The 18,933-nt window shown below is 46.7% G+C and overlaps 1 protein-coding gene across 1 annotated transcript in view; it reads left to right on the top strand.

The window, feature by feature from the left end:
* Window positions 1-15,809: 15,809 nt before the first annotated feature.
* TUBGCP3 (tubulin gamma complex component 3) overlaps window positions 15,810-18,933 on the top strand; it is a 277,741-nt gene continuing 274,617 nt past the window's right edge. Inside the window, exon 1 of the mRNA XM_088456791.1 lies at window positions 15,810-16,080. Within this exon, the coding sequence (XP_088312917.1) occupies window positions 16,005-16,080 (76 nt within the window). The 5' untranslated portion in view covers window positions 15,810-16,004. The remainder of the gene's footprint in view (window positions 16,081-18,933) is intronic.

Genomic DNA, 18,933 nt, shown 5'->3' with positions numbered 1-18,933 from the left:
GTCTTATCACATACCTGGTTAATTTCCATCTCTTCATGCATATTTCTTCCGAAAGCTTGATTCCATACTTCTGGGTATGTATTTGTACCCCTAAGAACCGGATTTTTTGTATTGGGTCTAATTGACTTTTCTACCAATTTATGATCCAACCGTGCATCGGAAGGAATTGTATAGTTTGAGCTATCCTGTCTTGTACTGTTTCTCTTGTTTTCCCGGAATATAATGTCATCCACATAAGGCCACACCGCAATCTTCTGTTTCCTTAGATGCGCCATCATAGTTACCAGAACTTTTCTAAACAGAGCCAGCCTTAGGCATAGGCAAACTAGCCTACGGGTGACAGTGGTGTTTGGGGCACTTGGCAGATGGCAGTGCAGCTCTGGCTGCCTCTATCTGATCGGGCAGCTCAGCATGCAGAGGGAGAGCAGTTGACAATGGTAGCAGGGAGCAGAGAGTGGGCAGCAAGTAAAATGGCAGCTGGAGGACTGTTGAGCATTCCCAGACGCAGCAGCTCATCCTGCCATGGGCCTTCGCGGAATCCAGGACCAGCAGGTTGCACTGACTGACAACTGCAGGGTTGGACCATGGACGCAGTTGCATTCTCATATTCTGCTTCACAGTCAACCTGGCAGATTCTGGCTCAGTGTGTATGTGTGAGAGGTGCTGAGCTGAATGCTGTGAGGGGTGTTATGTGTGCTGGCTGGTTGAGGGGTGATGGGTTTTGCGGTCTCAGTTACTGCTGTGATCTTTGCTGCTGGGTGAGGGGTTTTGTGCTTGGAGAAGGGTGCTGGCTGAGGGGTGCTGACATGCTGTGCTGGGAGAAGGGTGCTAGATGAGGGGTGCTCACATGCTATTTTGGGAGTGGGGTGGGGCCAATCTTTATTCATGGCTGTGTTCTTAGACAAAATTGTGAGTGAGCACACTCCCTTGGCTAAGAAGCAACCCCACACATGAATGGTCTCAGGATGCTTTATTGTTGGCATGACACAGGACTAATGGTAGTGCTCACCTTTCCTTCTCCGGAGAAAGGTTTTCCCAGATGCCCCAAACAATCTGAAAGGGGATTCATTAGAGAAAATAACTTTACCCTAGTCCTCAGCAGTCCAATTCTTGTACCTTTTGAAGAAAATCAGTCTGTCCCTGATGTTTTTCCTGGAGAGAAGTGGCTTCTTTGCAGCCCTTCTTGACACAAGGCCATCTTCCAAAATTCTTCGTCCTGTGTCATGCCAACAGTAAAGCATCCTGAGACCAATGATGTGTGGGGCTGCTTCTCAATGCCTTTTCCAGCATGATGGATAACTAAGTGGCTCGGGGAACAAAACATCAAAGTTTTGGGTCCATGGCCAGGAAACTCCTCAGACTTTAATCCCATTGAGAACTTGTTGTCAATCCTCAGGAGGCGGGTGGACAAACAAAAACCCACAAGTTCTGACAAACTCCAAGAATTGATTCGGCAAGAATGGGCAGCCATCAGTCAGTATGTGGCCTAGAAGTTGATTGACAGCATGTCAGGGCGAATTGCAGAGGTCTTGAAAAAGAAGGGTCAACACCGCAAATATTGACTCTTTGCATAAACTTAATGTAATTGTCAATAAAAGCCTTTGACACTTATGAAATGCTTGTAATTTTACTTCAGTTTACCATAGTAACATCTGACAAAAGCTCTAAAAACACTGAAGCAGCAAACTCAAAACTTTTGGCCACGGCTGTATGTTATTTAAGCATTGAATATAGAGAATTGTGAGATGTTTTGAAACACCTTGCTGGCTGGTCAATTAATTTATAATATTAAATATGTTTATAGATAAATGTTTGATTATTGTGTGATTTTGTCCATACCTACCTTCTCCTTTAATATTACCAGCGCAGAGGTTATCATTGAAAATGCAGTGTTACACCTGATTGTTAGGTGTTTTTTTATGTGCAACCACAAGTACATAGGACCTCATTCAGACCCGGTCGCAAGCGCTGAGCGCTCCCAACCGGGTCGATGTTTAGGCCCTGCGCATGCACAGCGGCCGCACTGCTCTCTCAATCGGGGCTCACTACAAAAGGGGCGGCTGAGGATGTTGATCGACAGCTTGACCCGTTTTGTTTGCGTGGCGGGGGGGTGGTTTCACAAACAGAGGCGTTCCTTAAGGAACGCCTGCCGTTTTGTGTGCGGCCGCACTGACATCAGCAGTGATGTCAGTGGGGAGCTTCCTGCTCGATCAGAGCAGGAAGCTCCCTGGGGCTTGCGGTTGCTGAGACCCAACCTTAGGGTCTCGTCGCAAGCCCCGATGTTCACGATGGTCTTGACCATCGCGACCATCAACCTGGTCGGTCGCTAAAGCTGCTTAGCTAGCGACCAGGAGGCTGCACTTGAAAAGTCAAGCGGCCGCCCTCATTCAGAGCGAGCGCTTGCTTCTTGCAGCCGCCTCTGAATGAGGGCCATTATTCCTTTGCTGCTTGATTGATAAATTGTCTAAATTTCGCTTAAAGATTTAGCCAATTTGATCCAAGCAATTCAGTAGTAAATAGTTCTATCTGAACTAAATTGTATGAATTTTGCTGTTTTAGTATATCAAAACCTGATGAAAACACGGCACACATGGGAGGGGAGGCCGAGTACCTAGAAACCCCCCTTGCCAATCCAATACCCACCACAGCTTGTCAGATTTTTTTATTTATTTTTGAGACATACTGTACAGCTTTGTTTCTGTCTACACTCCTCTCAGGCCACAATTTAAGTTCCGAACTGAACAAAATGAGAATGCCACAGATATGCAAAAGCTCCTCATACAGTACGTAGGTCACAGCTTGGGATCACCATTGGAACAATCGCGATCATCAGTCGAAATGGTTGTCCTGGCTCCAGTATCCCGACAGCCCACATCCCGCAGGTAAGTATCGGGGGTTAGGTTTAGGCACTAGGGAAAAGGTTAGGGTTAGGCAGTAATGGGGGAGGGTTAGTTTTAGGGTGTGTGGGGTTAGGTTTAGGCATCGGGGAGGGAGGGTTAGGGTAGGTGTCAGTGGTTGGATATTTTCCTACTGCTGTCGGGATGCCGCTGTCGGTATTCTGACCAGCGGCATCCCGGCTGCCGGGAACTCATACCCAACCATTGTCAACTTCTGGTAGGCGCCAGTTCGGCGAGGAGGAGGGGGTGGCGGAAGTGGGTATTACGGGGTGTGTGTGTTTGTAACAGAAAACATGTGATTGTGGTCCTGAGATTCAAAGCGAATCACATCACTGACCACATAGACCATCCACTTCATCTTCCGGGCATCCAGTAGAGCTATCTGAGCTTCAGAAGATTCTAAGATGTCCCGCGAAAGTAGTTAAGTATGGTTTAAGCTAGAGAAGTGCAGGTTCGGATTCCTGGAATACGAACACACCCGAACTTAGGGGTTATGCGTTGAACCGAGCCTCAGCTCGGGTCTTCAAACCAACTTAAGATCCCAAACGAGGCAAAACGTCATCTCCCCAGTGCCGGATCTCGCATGTTTTGGATTACGTTATCTTCCCAGCATCGGATTTCGCATTTTTGGGATTGCATATAAAAGTCTCTCCCCTGGCACCAGTTCACACAGGAGATCGGAGGGAGAGTGTGTGGATTTTGGGCTGCAGCACTGTGAAGCACTGTGTTGTGTGTTCAGGGCCAGGCACTATGTACTAAAACAAACATTAGGAGCACTGTGTTTAAGGGGCACTGTGTTATTAAAATAAAAAGAAGATATTAGGAGCACTGTGTTAAAGGGGCACTGTTATTAAAAAAACAAACAAACAAAAAAAAACACTGTAGATGCACTGTAAGGCACTGTATTGTGTGTACAGGTAGGCACTGCTTTAAAGGAGCACTGTGTTATTAAAATAAAAAGCCATAGGGTGCCATTGCTGCAGGAGCACTGTGAGGCATGGTGTTGTGTGTTCAGGCACTGTGTTAAAAAATATTAACATATTATCCTGGTGGCCTCCTTTATTGCCGTAAGTTGTTGGTTCTTAAGATGTTTCCCCATCCCTTATTTTTTTCCTCTTTCTCTCATGTTGCTTTCTATCCATCGACATTTTACTCTTGCATTGTACACTTCTCCCCACACCTCCCCTGCCCCTTGCTGCCTTCCTTCATTCCCCCCTGCCCCTTGCTGCCTTCCTTCATTCCCCCCTGCCCCTTGCTGCCTTCCTTCATTCCCCCCCAATGGCTACACTAGGGGCAGCACCCAGAGCACTCACTGCTGAGGGTGTAACTACACTGGGATCAGCCCCACTGGGGCCAGCCCCTTGGGCACTCACTGCTAAAGAGGGTACCTACACTGGGGCCAGCCCCTTGGGCACTCACTGCTAAAGAGGGTACCTACGCTGGGGCCAACATACTGGACACTAACTGCTGAGAGGGTACCTACACTGTGGTTAGCATCCTGAGCATTCACTGTTGAGGGGGTAACTACACTTGGGTTAGGCCCCTGTACATTCACTGCTAAGGGAATGGGCGGATTGGCCATAGCTTCACATGTAATTCCCAGTGTACTGCTTTGTGTTTTTATTTTGTATATACTGTAAATGATATTTTTACCCTGCCCAGTGGTGTAACTCCCCTATGTGCAGCCATTCAAATAGGCTGCATAACACAGTCTGCACTTACTGTGTACTGTGTAAATGTCTCTGCCCCCTCTGGCTGAAGTTCCACTACTTGCCCAGCCCCCTTTAAAGAATAAGCTTCCGAAACAGCCTTGCTTTTCCTAACCATGGCTGACAGGCAGGGCTGCATTAAGGGCTACATGGGCCTGGGGCTGTAAATGTTCAATATCTGTAAAATGTTCAGTGGCCTTGAGAAAGGGAGAATCTGTGACCAGTGCTGTGTGGGTGTGGCCACCCCCCTACACTCTCAACACCACTGTCTCCCTAAATACATAAAAATAGAAAAGTTCACAATTTTGTGAAAAAAATAGAAATACAGGTTGAGTTTCCCATATCGAAAATGCTTGGGACCAAAAGTACTTTGGATATCGGATTTTTCCCAATATTTTCATACCATAATGCAGTGGTTCCCAAACTGTGTGCCGTAACACCCTGGGGTGCCTCGGGATACTTGTAGGGGTGCCTCAGGGTGGTGATCCAGCACCAAATCAAATTATTTATGGTCAATGTAATGTAAATATGTGTACAAACAGAAGCGCAAACCTGTCCACTACCACATAATTGAACCTAAGGATGACAGGTAAGCACAATTTACTTCACTTTACTACTTTACTACAGATGGACCCAGCTGGTTTGTTGTTCATAGTGTGACATTCAGGCTTCTGAATCGCGCCTTGGAATGTTGCGTGATGACTGTACTGTGGCGCACCGTGGCGGTCTACAACGTAAAAGAGTCCATGGCATGTAATACACCGATTTTTTAATGAATTTCTCAATAACAAACTTAGGGGTGCCATGAAAACAATTCTGACACTCTAGGGCACCTTGATTCAAATAAGTTTGGGAACCACTACCGTAATGAGTTATCTTGGGGATGGGACGCAAGTCTAAACACAGAATGGTTTTATATTTCATATACAACTTATACACATAGCCTAAAGGTAATTTTAAGCAATATTTTTAATTATTTTGATCATCAAACAAAGTTTGTATACATACCCAGAATTAATTTTATGTTTTATATACAACTTATACACAGCCTGAAAATAATTTTATACAATATTTCTAAAAATGTTGTGGCTTAAACAAAGTATCTGTACATTGAACCATCAAAAAGCAGGTGTCACTATGTCAGTCACACTCAAAAAATTCAGTTTTTCTGAATATTCTGTATTTCAGAATATTTGGATATGGGAGACTCAACCTGTACCATTTTAATAGTTAAGATTTATGGCTGACTATTTGATACAGCTGGCCATCATCATGCTATCATGATGATGGGCCTAATTTTATGTGGAGGCCTGGAGCTGTAGCTCCATACACCCCATTGTTAAACTGGCCCTGCTGACAGGAGGAGAAAAAACGCCCCAAGTCCAGCAGCTGGGAAACTCCCACAGTGAGGAAAACTCTGTCTACTCGGTTACCAACCAGCTAGAGGATTCCCCTCTGGGGATTAACAGAGTGGGTCCCAGCCAACAAGACCTCTCCTCCTCAACATTTAATTGACTCTTCCTCTCTCATAAATGGGGTAAAGGAAATATTACATAACCATCCAAACATACAGTGCACATATGAAGATTTATCAAACTAACAGGAACACACTATTTAGATTGCCAGCAATCAAAATACAATTCTGATTAAACTCAAGGGGCCCCATACACTAGCAACGTATTGCCCCGTTCCCACGATTCTGCAACCCAGCATCTCTGGATCGGTGAAATCCAACATGTGGGATTTCACTGAATTGCCGATCACAATCAAAATATGATCATGATTTGCAAATCGGTGAAATTTAACATGGAGAAGATCACTGATCCTCCGACGGATCACCGAACATCGATGGCCACAGGTCGGCATTTCCGACTGGCGGATTCAGTGTTTCCGATCGCAGGATCGCACAACCTGTCGGTAAGTGTTTGGAGGGCCTTAACTCAGATTCTAAATTTGGCATTCTCGTTCTCTAGCCACGTACCAGCCCTCGGGTATCCATCGGACAGTGCCTCCACCAGGGAGCAGCATGCTCCCCGTTGCTGATGAAAGGAGACACTTACCACTCGGACCATTTGGCTTAAATAGTGTGCTCTGGCCATAAATCAGTTTGGACAGATCAAAACATTTTTTTACAAGTACTTTCCCTGGCTTTCCGCTAAATACTCTGAGGGACAAAAGAACTTCTGCTCAGACATTGCTTTTTATAACTACAAGCACTGAATATCAATGTGTAAGGTCTAAATTATTTTTATTTTTGCATATTATTGTCATAATTTATACTGCGAGAGTGTGATTTTTACTTGTTCTTAATAAATAATTCTTAAATAGTAAACTAGTTTCAGTGAATCATTATCTCATTCCCCTTCTCTGGAGCTGCTTTAAATTATATCGTACTCTAGCCTGCAGAATACTAACCTTAACTAGTGGCAAGTTATGAGAAAACATACCTCTATATAATTAATAATTTAAACCAAAATACTGGCTAATTTTACTAAATTATAGGAAACAATTAAAATACTGATGTAAACCAGGGTTGCCTACCCTCACGTTCGGGCGGGAGCCTCCTGATAAACGGGTGCAGCTCCCGCCCCCCCGGAAAGGCAGGCAAGCCTCCCGCTGATGCCCCGTCTCCCCCCCGCCAGTACCTGTTAAACCCTCGCACTGGGGGGGAGGCGCTGGCGCGATTTGCATCATTTTATCCCCGCCCCCTGCTTCACAATGCCTGTTTTTACGGCAATGTGTAGCGGGGGCCGGGCCAAAAATTACGCTATCGCGTGGCCCCGCCCCTCACACCCACAAACTGCCTTCAGCCCACCCGGCCATGCCCCCTTTTGCCGGCCACGCCCCCTGTTCTGCCGATCTGGCTGCTCCCTCCCGGAAGTAGCAGCCAGATAGTCGGCAAGTATGATGTAGACTAGAATAAGTATGCACACCTAAACAGCAGGGTGGATTGGTCGTAGCTACCATCGGTGCAACTGAGGGGGGGCCATCTTCCTTGTAAAAATTACATGTGTTATATACATTTTTCACCAGTGGGTGGTACATAGGGGCCCTTACAAACTTTTGATATGGGGCCTTCAAATATCTAGTTACACCCCTGTTGTAGGCTTCACTGGTAGATGTATGCAATTTGTCTTGTCCAACATGTAACAGGAATTGGGCAACAAGGGTCCAAGTCCACAGACTCTCAAGCATGGTGATCTCCCATGCTGGTCTCCACACAGGCTACGGGCAGAGTGCTGTTCCATGATCTTGTCATCCAGAAGTGATTAAGCTATAAGTCTGGGGTGCTATGTACCTTATGATGTACTGTACAGCATTACCTTGATGCTCAATGTATGACAGTGTTTTATGGTGATAATGGGATACAGTTTTTAATGTATGGTGGTAACTAGGATACTGTTTGTAAATTATTTTGCAGTTTGTAAATTTAGATAATTTACAATCAAAATTGATAATCAAAACTGATAGTTCAAATTATTTTGCACTTTATCTGCCTACATAGCTGACATGCATGATTAAATGAATGGTGATAAGCATATAGTAAGCATTATAAAATGATAGGCAGTATAAAAAATAATATAGTCTCCCTAATGCTAAATGTTTATGATATTACATGTTATATAAGAATGCTATGATGCACTAATAAATCAGTTCGTGAGGAGAGATGGAGCCAGTGACATCAGATGCAGTGCAGCAACACTCGGAGGTGGCCTGGACCCCATAGCAGATCCATTCTCTGCACCTACTGCCTGATATCTGCTGCAAAATTGGACAGGTGCGTACTAGGTATATGAATCTGCGCCCATCTTAAGTAATGCAATGTCATATCAGATGAATAATTTGCTTTATCCATTGTTTCTAAATAAAGACTGCAGATAAAATGGAGAGAGGTGTCTGAAGGGGTAATGGTGACAGGCCAACATTTTTTATAATGTCCTTACCTAAAGATGTTATTCAGGTTATTCTTTGATGCTGTTCAGGACCTTATTGGAAGAAATAATCCAAAGTTCATATCAGTAGTGGTTATCCAAAGTCGCCTACATAAAGCAGGAACTGCTTAGAGAGTATCAATGTAGTACAAAATGTCCCCACAAAATGGCTGATAGTAGCTAGGCATCCTTTATATAGGGCTGTGATCTGCTTTGTGACATCACAATGCATGCAGGCAGCAACTAGAGATGGCTGTAGCTTGGATCAGCTCTGTGCCCAGATGCAATGCAGAAGCGCTCTGGTGAGTATAGAAAAGCCGGGGCTTAGGAGATGGGCCCCGTATCAGCCGCAATCTCCACACCTACTGTAACTACGACCTTGACTGGGATGCTGTTGTGCTGATTGGCAGGCACAAAGATGCCCTCTGTATTGTATGGCTGTTTACTAGCACCGGGTATGTTTGTGTTGGGGCACCTACAGTTTAAATTTTAATTAATGCAGACCCTCAAACATGATACATTTCATTAGGTACAAAATGCTCCACTCCTGGACTCACTCTTAAATTATGATTGCAGCCACCTGTATTGAAACACCTGCTTCATCAATTGACTAGCTCAACACAGGTGGCTGCATTTATAAATTAGGTGGGAAGTCCAGGAGCAGAGCATTGTGTACCTGATGGAAGGGTTCATGTTGGAGGGTAGGTTAATGTTAACCATGAGTATATGGTTGGCCATTAACATTTTAGCCCGTATTCAATATGTTTCACACCCTATTTAATACTTTTTCGCCTGGTGGACTTTTTGTCTACATCGCGTGTTTTGGATGCGGAAACTTTTCAGGCGCGTCCCTGCAATTCCCTGTATTCAATATGAAAGTATGCGAAAACGGCACCCGGCGATACTTGAACAGGCGGAAAGTCCTCTCCAAAATGGGGTAATCAGCCTGGCACCCCCGAAAAGATGCACATACATGGGAGATCACTATGGATACCCCCGAATTGGCCTGCTGAAGGTATTTGGTGTTTTTAAATGGTCTCAATAGGCGCTGTTTTGCGTATTTGCATGAGTGGTGAAGAATAGCATTTTGTTTTATATTCTGGAGAAAATAACTAGTCCCTGCAAATTTTGGGTACCTGAAAATGGGGGGTAGCATATTTTAAAGTTGCTAAAGTATGGTTTACAAATATGTAAAAAATCCACCTGCCGCAAACACCTGCAATCAAAAAAAGACCTGGGGCATACTTGGGGACCCCCCTAGAGCCTATTTTGCTAGTTTTTAACTTTGTCCCCAACTTTTTTTTTTCCCGCCCCCAAAATGAAAGTCATTTTTTGGGATGTTCTTACATTTTTGGAAGAATTTTTTGACGCAGTTTACCATTGGGGGACTGTCTTAAGGCTGCACGGGGGTTCCCACAACATTGCACCCCAAAACCCCAATTCTGCACTTTTTTCCGCCTGCTATTCATAAACGAAACTTTTTCGCCTATTACATTGCATTGACTTTCCGCCTAGGCGGAAAGTCTTTCAAATTGAATACGGCGATACTTTTCCGCCTGGCGAAATTACATCATCAGCGAAACTTTTTCGCCGATCTCAGCTTTTTGCTCCAAATTGAATACGGCCCTTTGATGGTTTGTTTTGATGGTTTTGCCATTGATCCTGTTTCACCTTCATCAAAGGGAAAAACCTGATGGTCATGCGGCAATGGTAGCCCTGCCATTGCACGTCCCAAAGCCTATCCTCCTACTCCAATTGGTTCCCTGCCATCACGTGTCGTTGCTAATGAAATCCAGTGGTGGTTTAAAAGCATTGATGGTTTTCTGTCTATATCACAGGTTCTCAAACTCGGTCCTCAGGACCCCAAACAGTGCATGTTTTGCAGGTCTCCTCACAAAATCACAAGTGACATAATTATCTCCACCTGTGGATCTTTTAAAATGTGTCAGTGATTAATGACTACATCTGTTCACCTGCTGGGTGACCTGCAAAATGTGAACTGTGTGGGATCCTGAGGACCGAGTTTGAGAACCACTAGTCTATATTATATGGTTTCCTGCTATCCATGGAAAGTATTAAACATCTGATGGACAAACCCAAGTGAGCACCATGACAACATTGCTTCTAAACTTAGAAACACAAATACCGAGGTGTATAATATGAGATATGGTTAAGAACTTACCCTTGTTATCTCTATTTTTACGAAGTCCATAGTGTTCCACAGGATACCTTGGGGTATAGGTGATGACGTCAGACATCGGGCACACAGAGTTAAGTTTTCGGCCTCCCAGGATACATTGGGGTCCCCCTCCTATACCCCGCCTCCGAGCCAAGGCAAATCAGTTAAGTAACAAGCCATAGGCTGGAGGAGGAGCAGAAAGAGAGAAAGGAAAGATCTGGAACACACAAGAATCACATTCTCACCAAAAGGAGACGGAAAAAAACGATGACCAGAAAAAAGCCCATCTGCAGTACAGGTGCGACAGGGCGGCAGTCCTGTGGAGCCCTATGGACTTCATAGAAATAGAGATAACAAGGGTAAGTTCTTATCATATCTCATATTTTCTACTTCAGGGTCCATAGGGTATCCACAGGATACCTTGGGGATGTCCCAAAGCAGTATCCTTTAAGGGTGGGGACGCTCCTGTGCTGAAAGGAGAATCCGCCGCACGAAGGAAGCATCCTGAGAGGCAAAGGTGTCAAATGCATAATACCTCACAAAAGTATGGAAAGAAGACCATGTGGCCGCCTTGCACAGCTGAACAGCCGAGGCACCACGTCGAGCTGCCCACGAAGGATCCACGGACCTAGTGGAATGATCCCTAACAGAGGATGGAACAGGAAGGCCTTCATGAATATAAGCCATGCGAATCCATCCTGCCAAAGTTTGCTTAGTGGCAAGCCAACCCTTCTTACGGAAGCCATAGAGGACAAACAAGGATCCGACTTCCTAAAAGAATTGGTGCAGTCAACATAAATTCTTAGAGCCCGCACCACATCCAAGGTGGCCTCACCAACCGAGAGATCTGGTGAAATAAAGGCCGGCACTATGATTTCCTCGTTGATGTCATCAAGAGTAGCAATCCTACGCTGAAACCAGACAGGGCAGAAACCTGCACCTTCAGAGAAGCAAGGCGAAGACCGTGATCTAAGCCCGCCTCTAGGAAAGCTAACACTCTGGATATCCGGAACATCTGAGGATCATAGCCTCTAGGACAACTCCACCCAAAGAAAGTATGCCATACTCGATGGTAAATTTTTGCAGACGTAGGCTTCCGAGCTCTTAGCATGGTGTTAACTACAGAGCTGGAAAAAACCCTGGACCTTAAGAGGGCTGTCTCAACAGCCACGCCGTCAAAGACAGACGACTCAGGTCCGGCTAATGACAAGGTCTATCACTTGTCCACCAGGAGTTGAAATACCTTCTGGTGTAAAGACCATTCTCCCAGATGCACGTCCTGATGGCTGAGAAAGTCTGCTTCCCAGTTGAGGACTCCCGGGATGAACACCGCCGAGATGGCAGGGAGACTGCCCTCTGCCCAAGTCAGGATGCAGGACACCTCTGCCAGACTTCGGGTTCCTCCTTGGCGGTTTATGTAAGCCACCGTGGTGGAATTGTCCGATTGTATCTGCACGGGCTTTCCGTGGAGAACATGTTTTGCTTGCTGGAGAGCATTGAATACCGCGCAAAGTTCCAAGATGTTTATTGGAAGCGTAGCTTCTGCTGGGGTCCACCTGCCCTGGAACAAGTGTGGACCCGTGAATGCTCCCCAGCCTCGGAGACTGGCGTCCATTGTCAAAAGGACTCAGTTTGCCACCCAAAAGGGACGTCCTCTGTTCAGGTGAGACGTTTGCAACCACCAGGCCAGAGACAGACAAACCTCCAGAGAAAGCACCATGGTCTGCGTCTTTATCTGATGGGGCAACCCCTTCCATCTGGAGAGGATCAACTGTTGCAGAGGTCTGAAGTGAAACTGGGCATATTCCACCATGTCGAAGAGTGACACCATGGAGCCCAGTAACCTCATCGCTGAGTGAATAGACACTCGGCGGCTCTGAAGGCAACTGCGTACCTTGCCTGTAATGCAGAGATCTTTTCCTCTGTCACAAAGATCCTGTTGTTGAGAGTCCAACAGGGCCCCGAGATGGAGCATCCTCTGCGAGGGAACCAGGGTGGATTTTTTCCAGTTTATTAACCAGCCATGATTCTGCAATACTGAGATTGTCAGTTGTAGATGAAGCTGAAGGACCGCTGGAGACCCTGCTAACAACAGAAGGTCGTCCAGATAAGACAACAAGCGGGCTCCCTGCATCCGCAGGTGGGCTGCCATTACCGCCAAGACACGAGGCGCTGTCGCTAGACCAAAGGGCAGTGCCTGGAACTGAAAATGTTTGTTGAGTACTGCAAACCTGAGGAATTGCTGATGTGTTAACATAATGGGGACATGCAGGTAAGCGTCCTGAATGTCGAACGACACCATGAAATCCCCAGGCTCCATTGCCAGGATACTGGAACGCAGGGTCTCCATCCTGAACTGAGGCACCCTCAAGGATTTGTTGAGAGATTTGAGGTTGAGGATGGGTCGGTAAGACCCATTGGGTTTCTGCACCAGAAAAAGATTGGAATAGAAACCCATGCCCTCTGGGAGAACGGAACAGGGACTATAACTCCAGCCTGGAGCTTAGAGTGCAACACTTTCTGTAGTTCCAGGGCTTTGTTCTGATCTGACGAAAGGCCTTTGGTGAAAAACCTGCTGGGGGCCTGCGCCGGAATGAGAGGGCATACCCCCGAGACCACCTCGTGTACCTGTGTCCTCGGTAGTCAGACACCAACACTGGGCGAACCGAAGCAGGCGGCCTCCCACTCTGGGATCCCCCAAAGGGAGGCCCGGTCCGTCAGGCCGAAGGCTTATCGTCCGACTTGGGGGCGGGGCGTCTTGTACTCCAAGCCTGTTTCTTGGGCTTGGCAGACTTCTTGGGCCCGGTGTGTCTCGGAAAAGACTGCACTTTGGACCAACTCTGGCTCCTGTAGGGCCGAAAGGACCAGACCCCGATGGGACTGTGGCCGACGGCAGACATGCAGACTTAGCTGCTGCCAGAGTGGCCACTATCTTGCCCAGATCAGGGCCAAACAGGACTTGTCCATTAAAAGGCAAGCATTCAAATCTCTTCTTGGAATCTGCGTCCGCTTTCCAAGAGCGCAACCATAGGGTGCAGCGAGTGGCCACAGCTGCCGAGGAGATTCTGGAGGTGAGACCGATATCCAAGGTTGCCAAATTAATGTACGTGGCCGAGTCTCTGAGATTGCCCACTAACTCCGCCTGCTCCGCAGAAGAGTCAGAGTCCAGAGACGCCTCCAAACTATCAGCCCAGCGCTCCATGGCTCTGGCCACCCAACACACCGCCATAGCCGTTCTGGACGCCCCCCCAGCAAGGGAATAAATGGACTTAAGGCATATTTCAACCTTGCAATCCGTAGCATTTTTTAAGGAGGACATGGGCAATGTAGCACTCCTCACTAGGCGTGTTACATGAGAATCCGCTTACGGAGGAGATTCCCACTTGGAGAAATAATAATCCGCAAAGGGGTATGCAAAAGCCAAACGTTTTTGAGGCTGGTACCGTTTACCTGGATTCTTCCACACCTCCTCTAAATTATCCACTAGCTGACCAGATAGAGGAAATACAGTGGCATCACCCTTAATATCCTTAAAGAAAGCGTATTTTGATTTAGCCACGGGGGGATCGTCATCCTCAATAACCAAGGCCACACGAACTGTTTGTATAAGGCCAGGTATATAGACCTTAGACTCCGCCTCCTTAGTACGGAGGGGCTCCTGGTCAGAAAGTATCACCGTCATCAGACAATACATCATCCTCATCATACTGAGCCGGCTGAGACGCTAAAACCAGCTTATGCGGCCGCAATGATGACACCCCCTGTAAAATGTCCGACAGGTGTTGCACCGTATTGGACAAGGAATTCACCCACGCCGGCTCTTGTGAGACCTGGGGGGACAAAAGTGTGAGACACTGGGGTACCATCAACTGTCTGGGGAACCCCTGCATGGGTGAGGACACCACCGACTGCTGTGATAACCCCATCTGGAGGAACGCAGGGGGCGTCGCAAGCTGGCCCACAAGGGTTGTAAGTGCCTTAGCAAAACAAACCCAGAGCGGTTCCTGCACAGGCACAGTGACAGAAATCAGGCGTGATATAACACGCCCTACATAACCCCTCAGCGTTTCCATCACCCTCCGCTAATGGTACATTACATGTGGTACACTTTAGCTGAAGAGGAAATTCGCGTTCACTTTCAGACATGATGAGTGTATGTGACACACCTCACAGACAATGCTTGTATAGTGAGGCAATGAACACCCTGCAACACTGCACTGCAAGGGCTTTAGCAGAGGAAGAATAGGGATAGCAAAATGGCTGACAGTCAGAAATGAAAGTACAGGCAGCAGGGCTAGCAGTAAGTCACATGCAATGCAGAAATAAATCCCTCCACTATCAGCACTGAGATCAACTACACAGACCAGAGCCTGGTGGGAAACAGAGCTGCATACACCGACCTTAATCGAAGGAGAGGTATGCGGGGGGTCCCGGCCACGATGCCACCGTCTGCAGCATCCAGCAGCGCTTGCCAAGTCAGAAAATTGCCACCGAGGAGCATAGAGGAGGGCCCGGGGGAGGAGCGCTCACACAGGCAGCCAGACCACAATGGAGAGGCAGTGTGCAGTGGGGGAGGTGCTGGCTGTATACAGGGAAGGCGCGCTCCCCTGGCAAGCATTTAACCCCTGGGACGCCGGACTTTGCCGCTCAGCCGCGTCCCAGGAGAAAAGTGGAAGCGCAGGTTAATACCTGGCTCCACTTGCAGCCAGTCCCCAGGGAGCCCCCTGCCAGGGGACTTAGGACTGTGTTACTTGGTGGGTACCCTCTGAGGGACCCGCTGCTTGGGGGCGGGGTATAGAAGGTGGACCCCAGTGATCCTGGGAGGCTGAAAACTTAACTCTGTGGTGCCTGATGTCTGACATCATCGCCTATACCCCAAGGTAGCCTGTGGATACCCTATGGACCCTGAAAGAAAATATTTTTGGCTTTCAATGCAATACATGAAATGCAAGCTTGTCCATTATAAAACTGTAGCTTGTTTAATATTTTTTTTAAAGAAAACAATTGTGACATGCGTATCCCTGCCAGAACCCCATATTATTATTATGTGTGTGTGAGACACAAGGTAGATACACACATACAGGACTCACTGAGCTCAACAGTGCGGCGCCGCTGTCACAGGCAGCAGCAGAGCAGAGCACAGAGCGGAGCATTGTGGGAACTGGCAGTCGCTTTCGGCGCGTTCTGTTAAAATGGCGCCGCTGGGTGACCGTTAACGGCAGGTTTTGCTGAGAGCACCGCTCAGGGTCTGGGGTGGGGGGCGTCCCGTAGACCGTACACCCTCAGCATGGCGACGCCGGATCAGAAGTCTCCAAACGTCTTGCTGCAGAACCTGTGCTGCCGGATACTGGGCAAGGGGGAAGGTAATGCGGGCCGCACGCTTTTATTCTGTCAGCCGCCGCCTCGTACTGTGCCTATGTTATCTGGCGTCATTTTATTACCTGAGGTCCAGTACATAATGATGCCATTTCGTATTACTATGTGACGGCTCCATATCACTCACAGGGATGCGTCCTGTCCTATCCTCTCATCAGTGTACTGTACATACATAACATACACTTTTTACATGTGACTCCTTTCATGTTAGTTTTGGGCTGGTACCGGCTGTATATTCTGTCTATATAACTTTCTACACCTTAGGGGGCGTTTGAGAAAAATGCTTGCACAGGTAAGTACAGAAAAGATTGTGTTGCCCATAGCAACCGCATGTTTACTTTCATTTTCAGACTGGGAGCACAGTCAGACCACATTGCACATGGTTTATATGGCAAATGCAACTTTACTGATCACTTGCATTAAATGTTTGTGTGCCATGTATGTAGAACTGTTCACAAACAGTATTGTTATATATTACCCAGTATGCCATTTGTCTATTAGTTATGTGATGTTTACTACTCTCCATTGCACAGCCATGCCACTGCTTTGTGTTTCATGCAGCTCTCCTTTCACCCATTTGTTTGCAGTGGTGTAATTTGGCTAGGGAGAAATAATTGTTCTTTAAACTATGAATTCGTTGTTCATATTTGTTACACTAGTTTATTACAATGTGATCTACAAACTTTAGCATAGTGCTACAGTTAACTTTGTAACATAGGGTTAAACCACAGCACACCTGTTTTGTTTACCCATCAACCTAGAGGCTGATTTCTGCATGGCAATGTATGTGCGTGTGCAGGCTACTCATCAGTCTACAGAGCTGTCACATCATTTCAGCATGTGCATTCTATTATACACATCAGTCCAGTGTTTCTTAGATCCAGTCCTCAGGGCACCCTAACAGTGCATGTTTTTCAGGTCTGTTTACTGGTGAAATAATTCGTACCATCGGAGTAAGGTTAGCTTTACTGCCTCACAGCACTGAGGTTGTGGGTTTGATTTCCACTACGGCCCTAACTGTGTGGAGTTTGTATATTCTCCCTGTGCTTGCGTTGTTTCCTCCCACACTCCAAAATTATACTGGTAGGTTAATTGCTTCCAACAAAATAAACCCTTGGGTGTAAGTGTGTACATGTGGTAGGGAATATAGATTGTAATCTCCACTGGGGCAGGGAGTGATTTCAATGGACAAATATTCTCTGTAAAGCGCTGCAGAATATGTGTTTGCGCTATATAAAGAACGCGTAATAAATAAATAAATCTGTGGATCTTTTAAACTGTATCCATCAGTAAGCACTGGATTTGGGAAACAGTACATCAGTTCGCAGAGCTGTCTCTTCATTACAGTTAGTTCCGTCTAGCCATCAGTCCTACGAGTCTCACTATGGGTATCGCCGTGGGTCATATTGGCCTGCTGGCAGATGCGGTTTACAGTGGTGCTGACTTTACAAGTTCTCCCTTACAACTTGTGTTGGGTGCGAGGGAAAACTTCCGATGCTGGCAGATACGATGTGCCATTTCGGAATGGCACATTGCGACTAGCCTGTATAATTGAATCCTCCCACCCCCATGAGGAAATATACTCCAGAGAAAAAGGACACACATGCTATTCCAATATTTTATTTGCTTATAAGTCCACAGGCATGTCTGTGTGTTAGAGTATGTAGTCATTGTTGACATTCAGAATGTCGTCATGGACATAATGTGGACATGGTGAATGTCAACAGCACAGGTTTAGGGTTAGGTTCAATGTTAGGGATCTAAAACTAAATAACCCTGCATAAAGGTGGGTTTCGTTCTGATCGAAATTAATAGTTACACACGTGACCATTTGAGTGAGTACAAATTAACACACTTTATTTACAAGTAACAAGCAAACAATTAACATACAAAGTATACAGTATACTCAACCTTTGTCTAGTTATGCAGGTGACACCGGTAGTTCATCATCTTCAACATAAGATGTAGTTCATCTTCATCTGGGGAGCCCTCGTTTCAATAATGCCCAGGTAGTTCAGTGTACATTGCAGGCACTCTACTGCAGTTTCAAGTCCATGCACGAGCCGAAGAGCCTTTTTTTCTAGGTCTTTATTCATATACCATAGTCTGGGTGTTGGCTTTCCGGATATTAAGCCCATATTAGTTACAAACTGGGTATCAAGCACTGATTGGTACAACGGATTCAGTATGATTTACCGCCGGCCGCATAACCGGCGGTTCAAATCCCGACAAGATTAAAAATCCCGATCGTCCCAAGGTAAGTATTCACTAACCCAGTGTTGGCTAACCTTGACACTCCAGCTGTTGTGGAACTATATATCCCAGCATGCCCTGCCACAATTTTAGCATGCCCTAATAGCAAAACTGTAGCAGTGCATTCTGGGTTATGTAGTTCCATAACAGCTGGAGTGTCAAGGTTAGCCAACGCTGCACTAACCCATTCTACCCCCTAAGCCTCCCTTAGGGGTGCCAAACCCTAACCTTACTGGGGGGGGTGCCTAATTCTGTCCCCCCCCCCCCCCCCGGGAACCCCAAACCTAACCCTCCACCCACCTCCTGCGGCTGTCGTCGCCCGGCTGACCTTCATTCGGTAAGCCGGGTGTCGGTCTCCCGGTGTAGGGAAAATGACAGGCGTCGGGAATTCGACGCCTGTCATTTAACCCTTGCCAGTATTATACATGCGGGAAGCCGGCAGTCGGGATTCCGTCCATCTGCTTCCCGACTGTTTCCGGTACAACATAGCATGGACCATTCTTATCTCTTGCACATGCTCTGAAAGCACTAAGATATACAGTTATGACTCATCCTAGTATGTTCCACTGTTTCAAAGCCCCTTTGTG

This window comes from Taudactylus pleione, unplaced genomic scaffold (assembly GCF_031769625.1).
Source record: "Taudactylus pleione unplaced genomic scaffold, aTauple2 ptg000041l, whole genome shotgun sequence".
NCBI lineage: Eukaryota > Metazoa > Chordata > Amphibia > Anura > Myobatrachidae > Taudactylus > Taudactylus pleione.
This window is presented reverse-complemented; position numbering and strand designations above follow the sequence as displayed.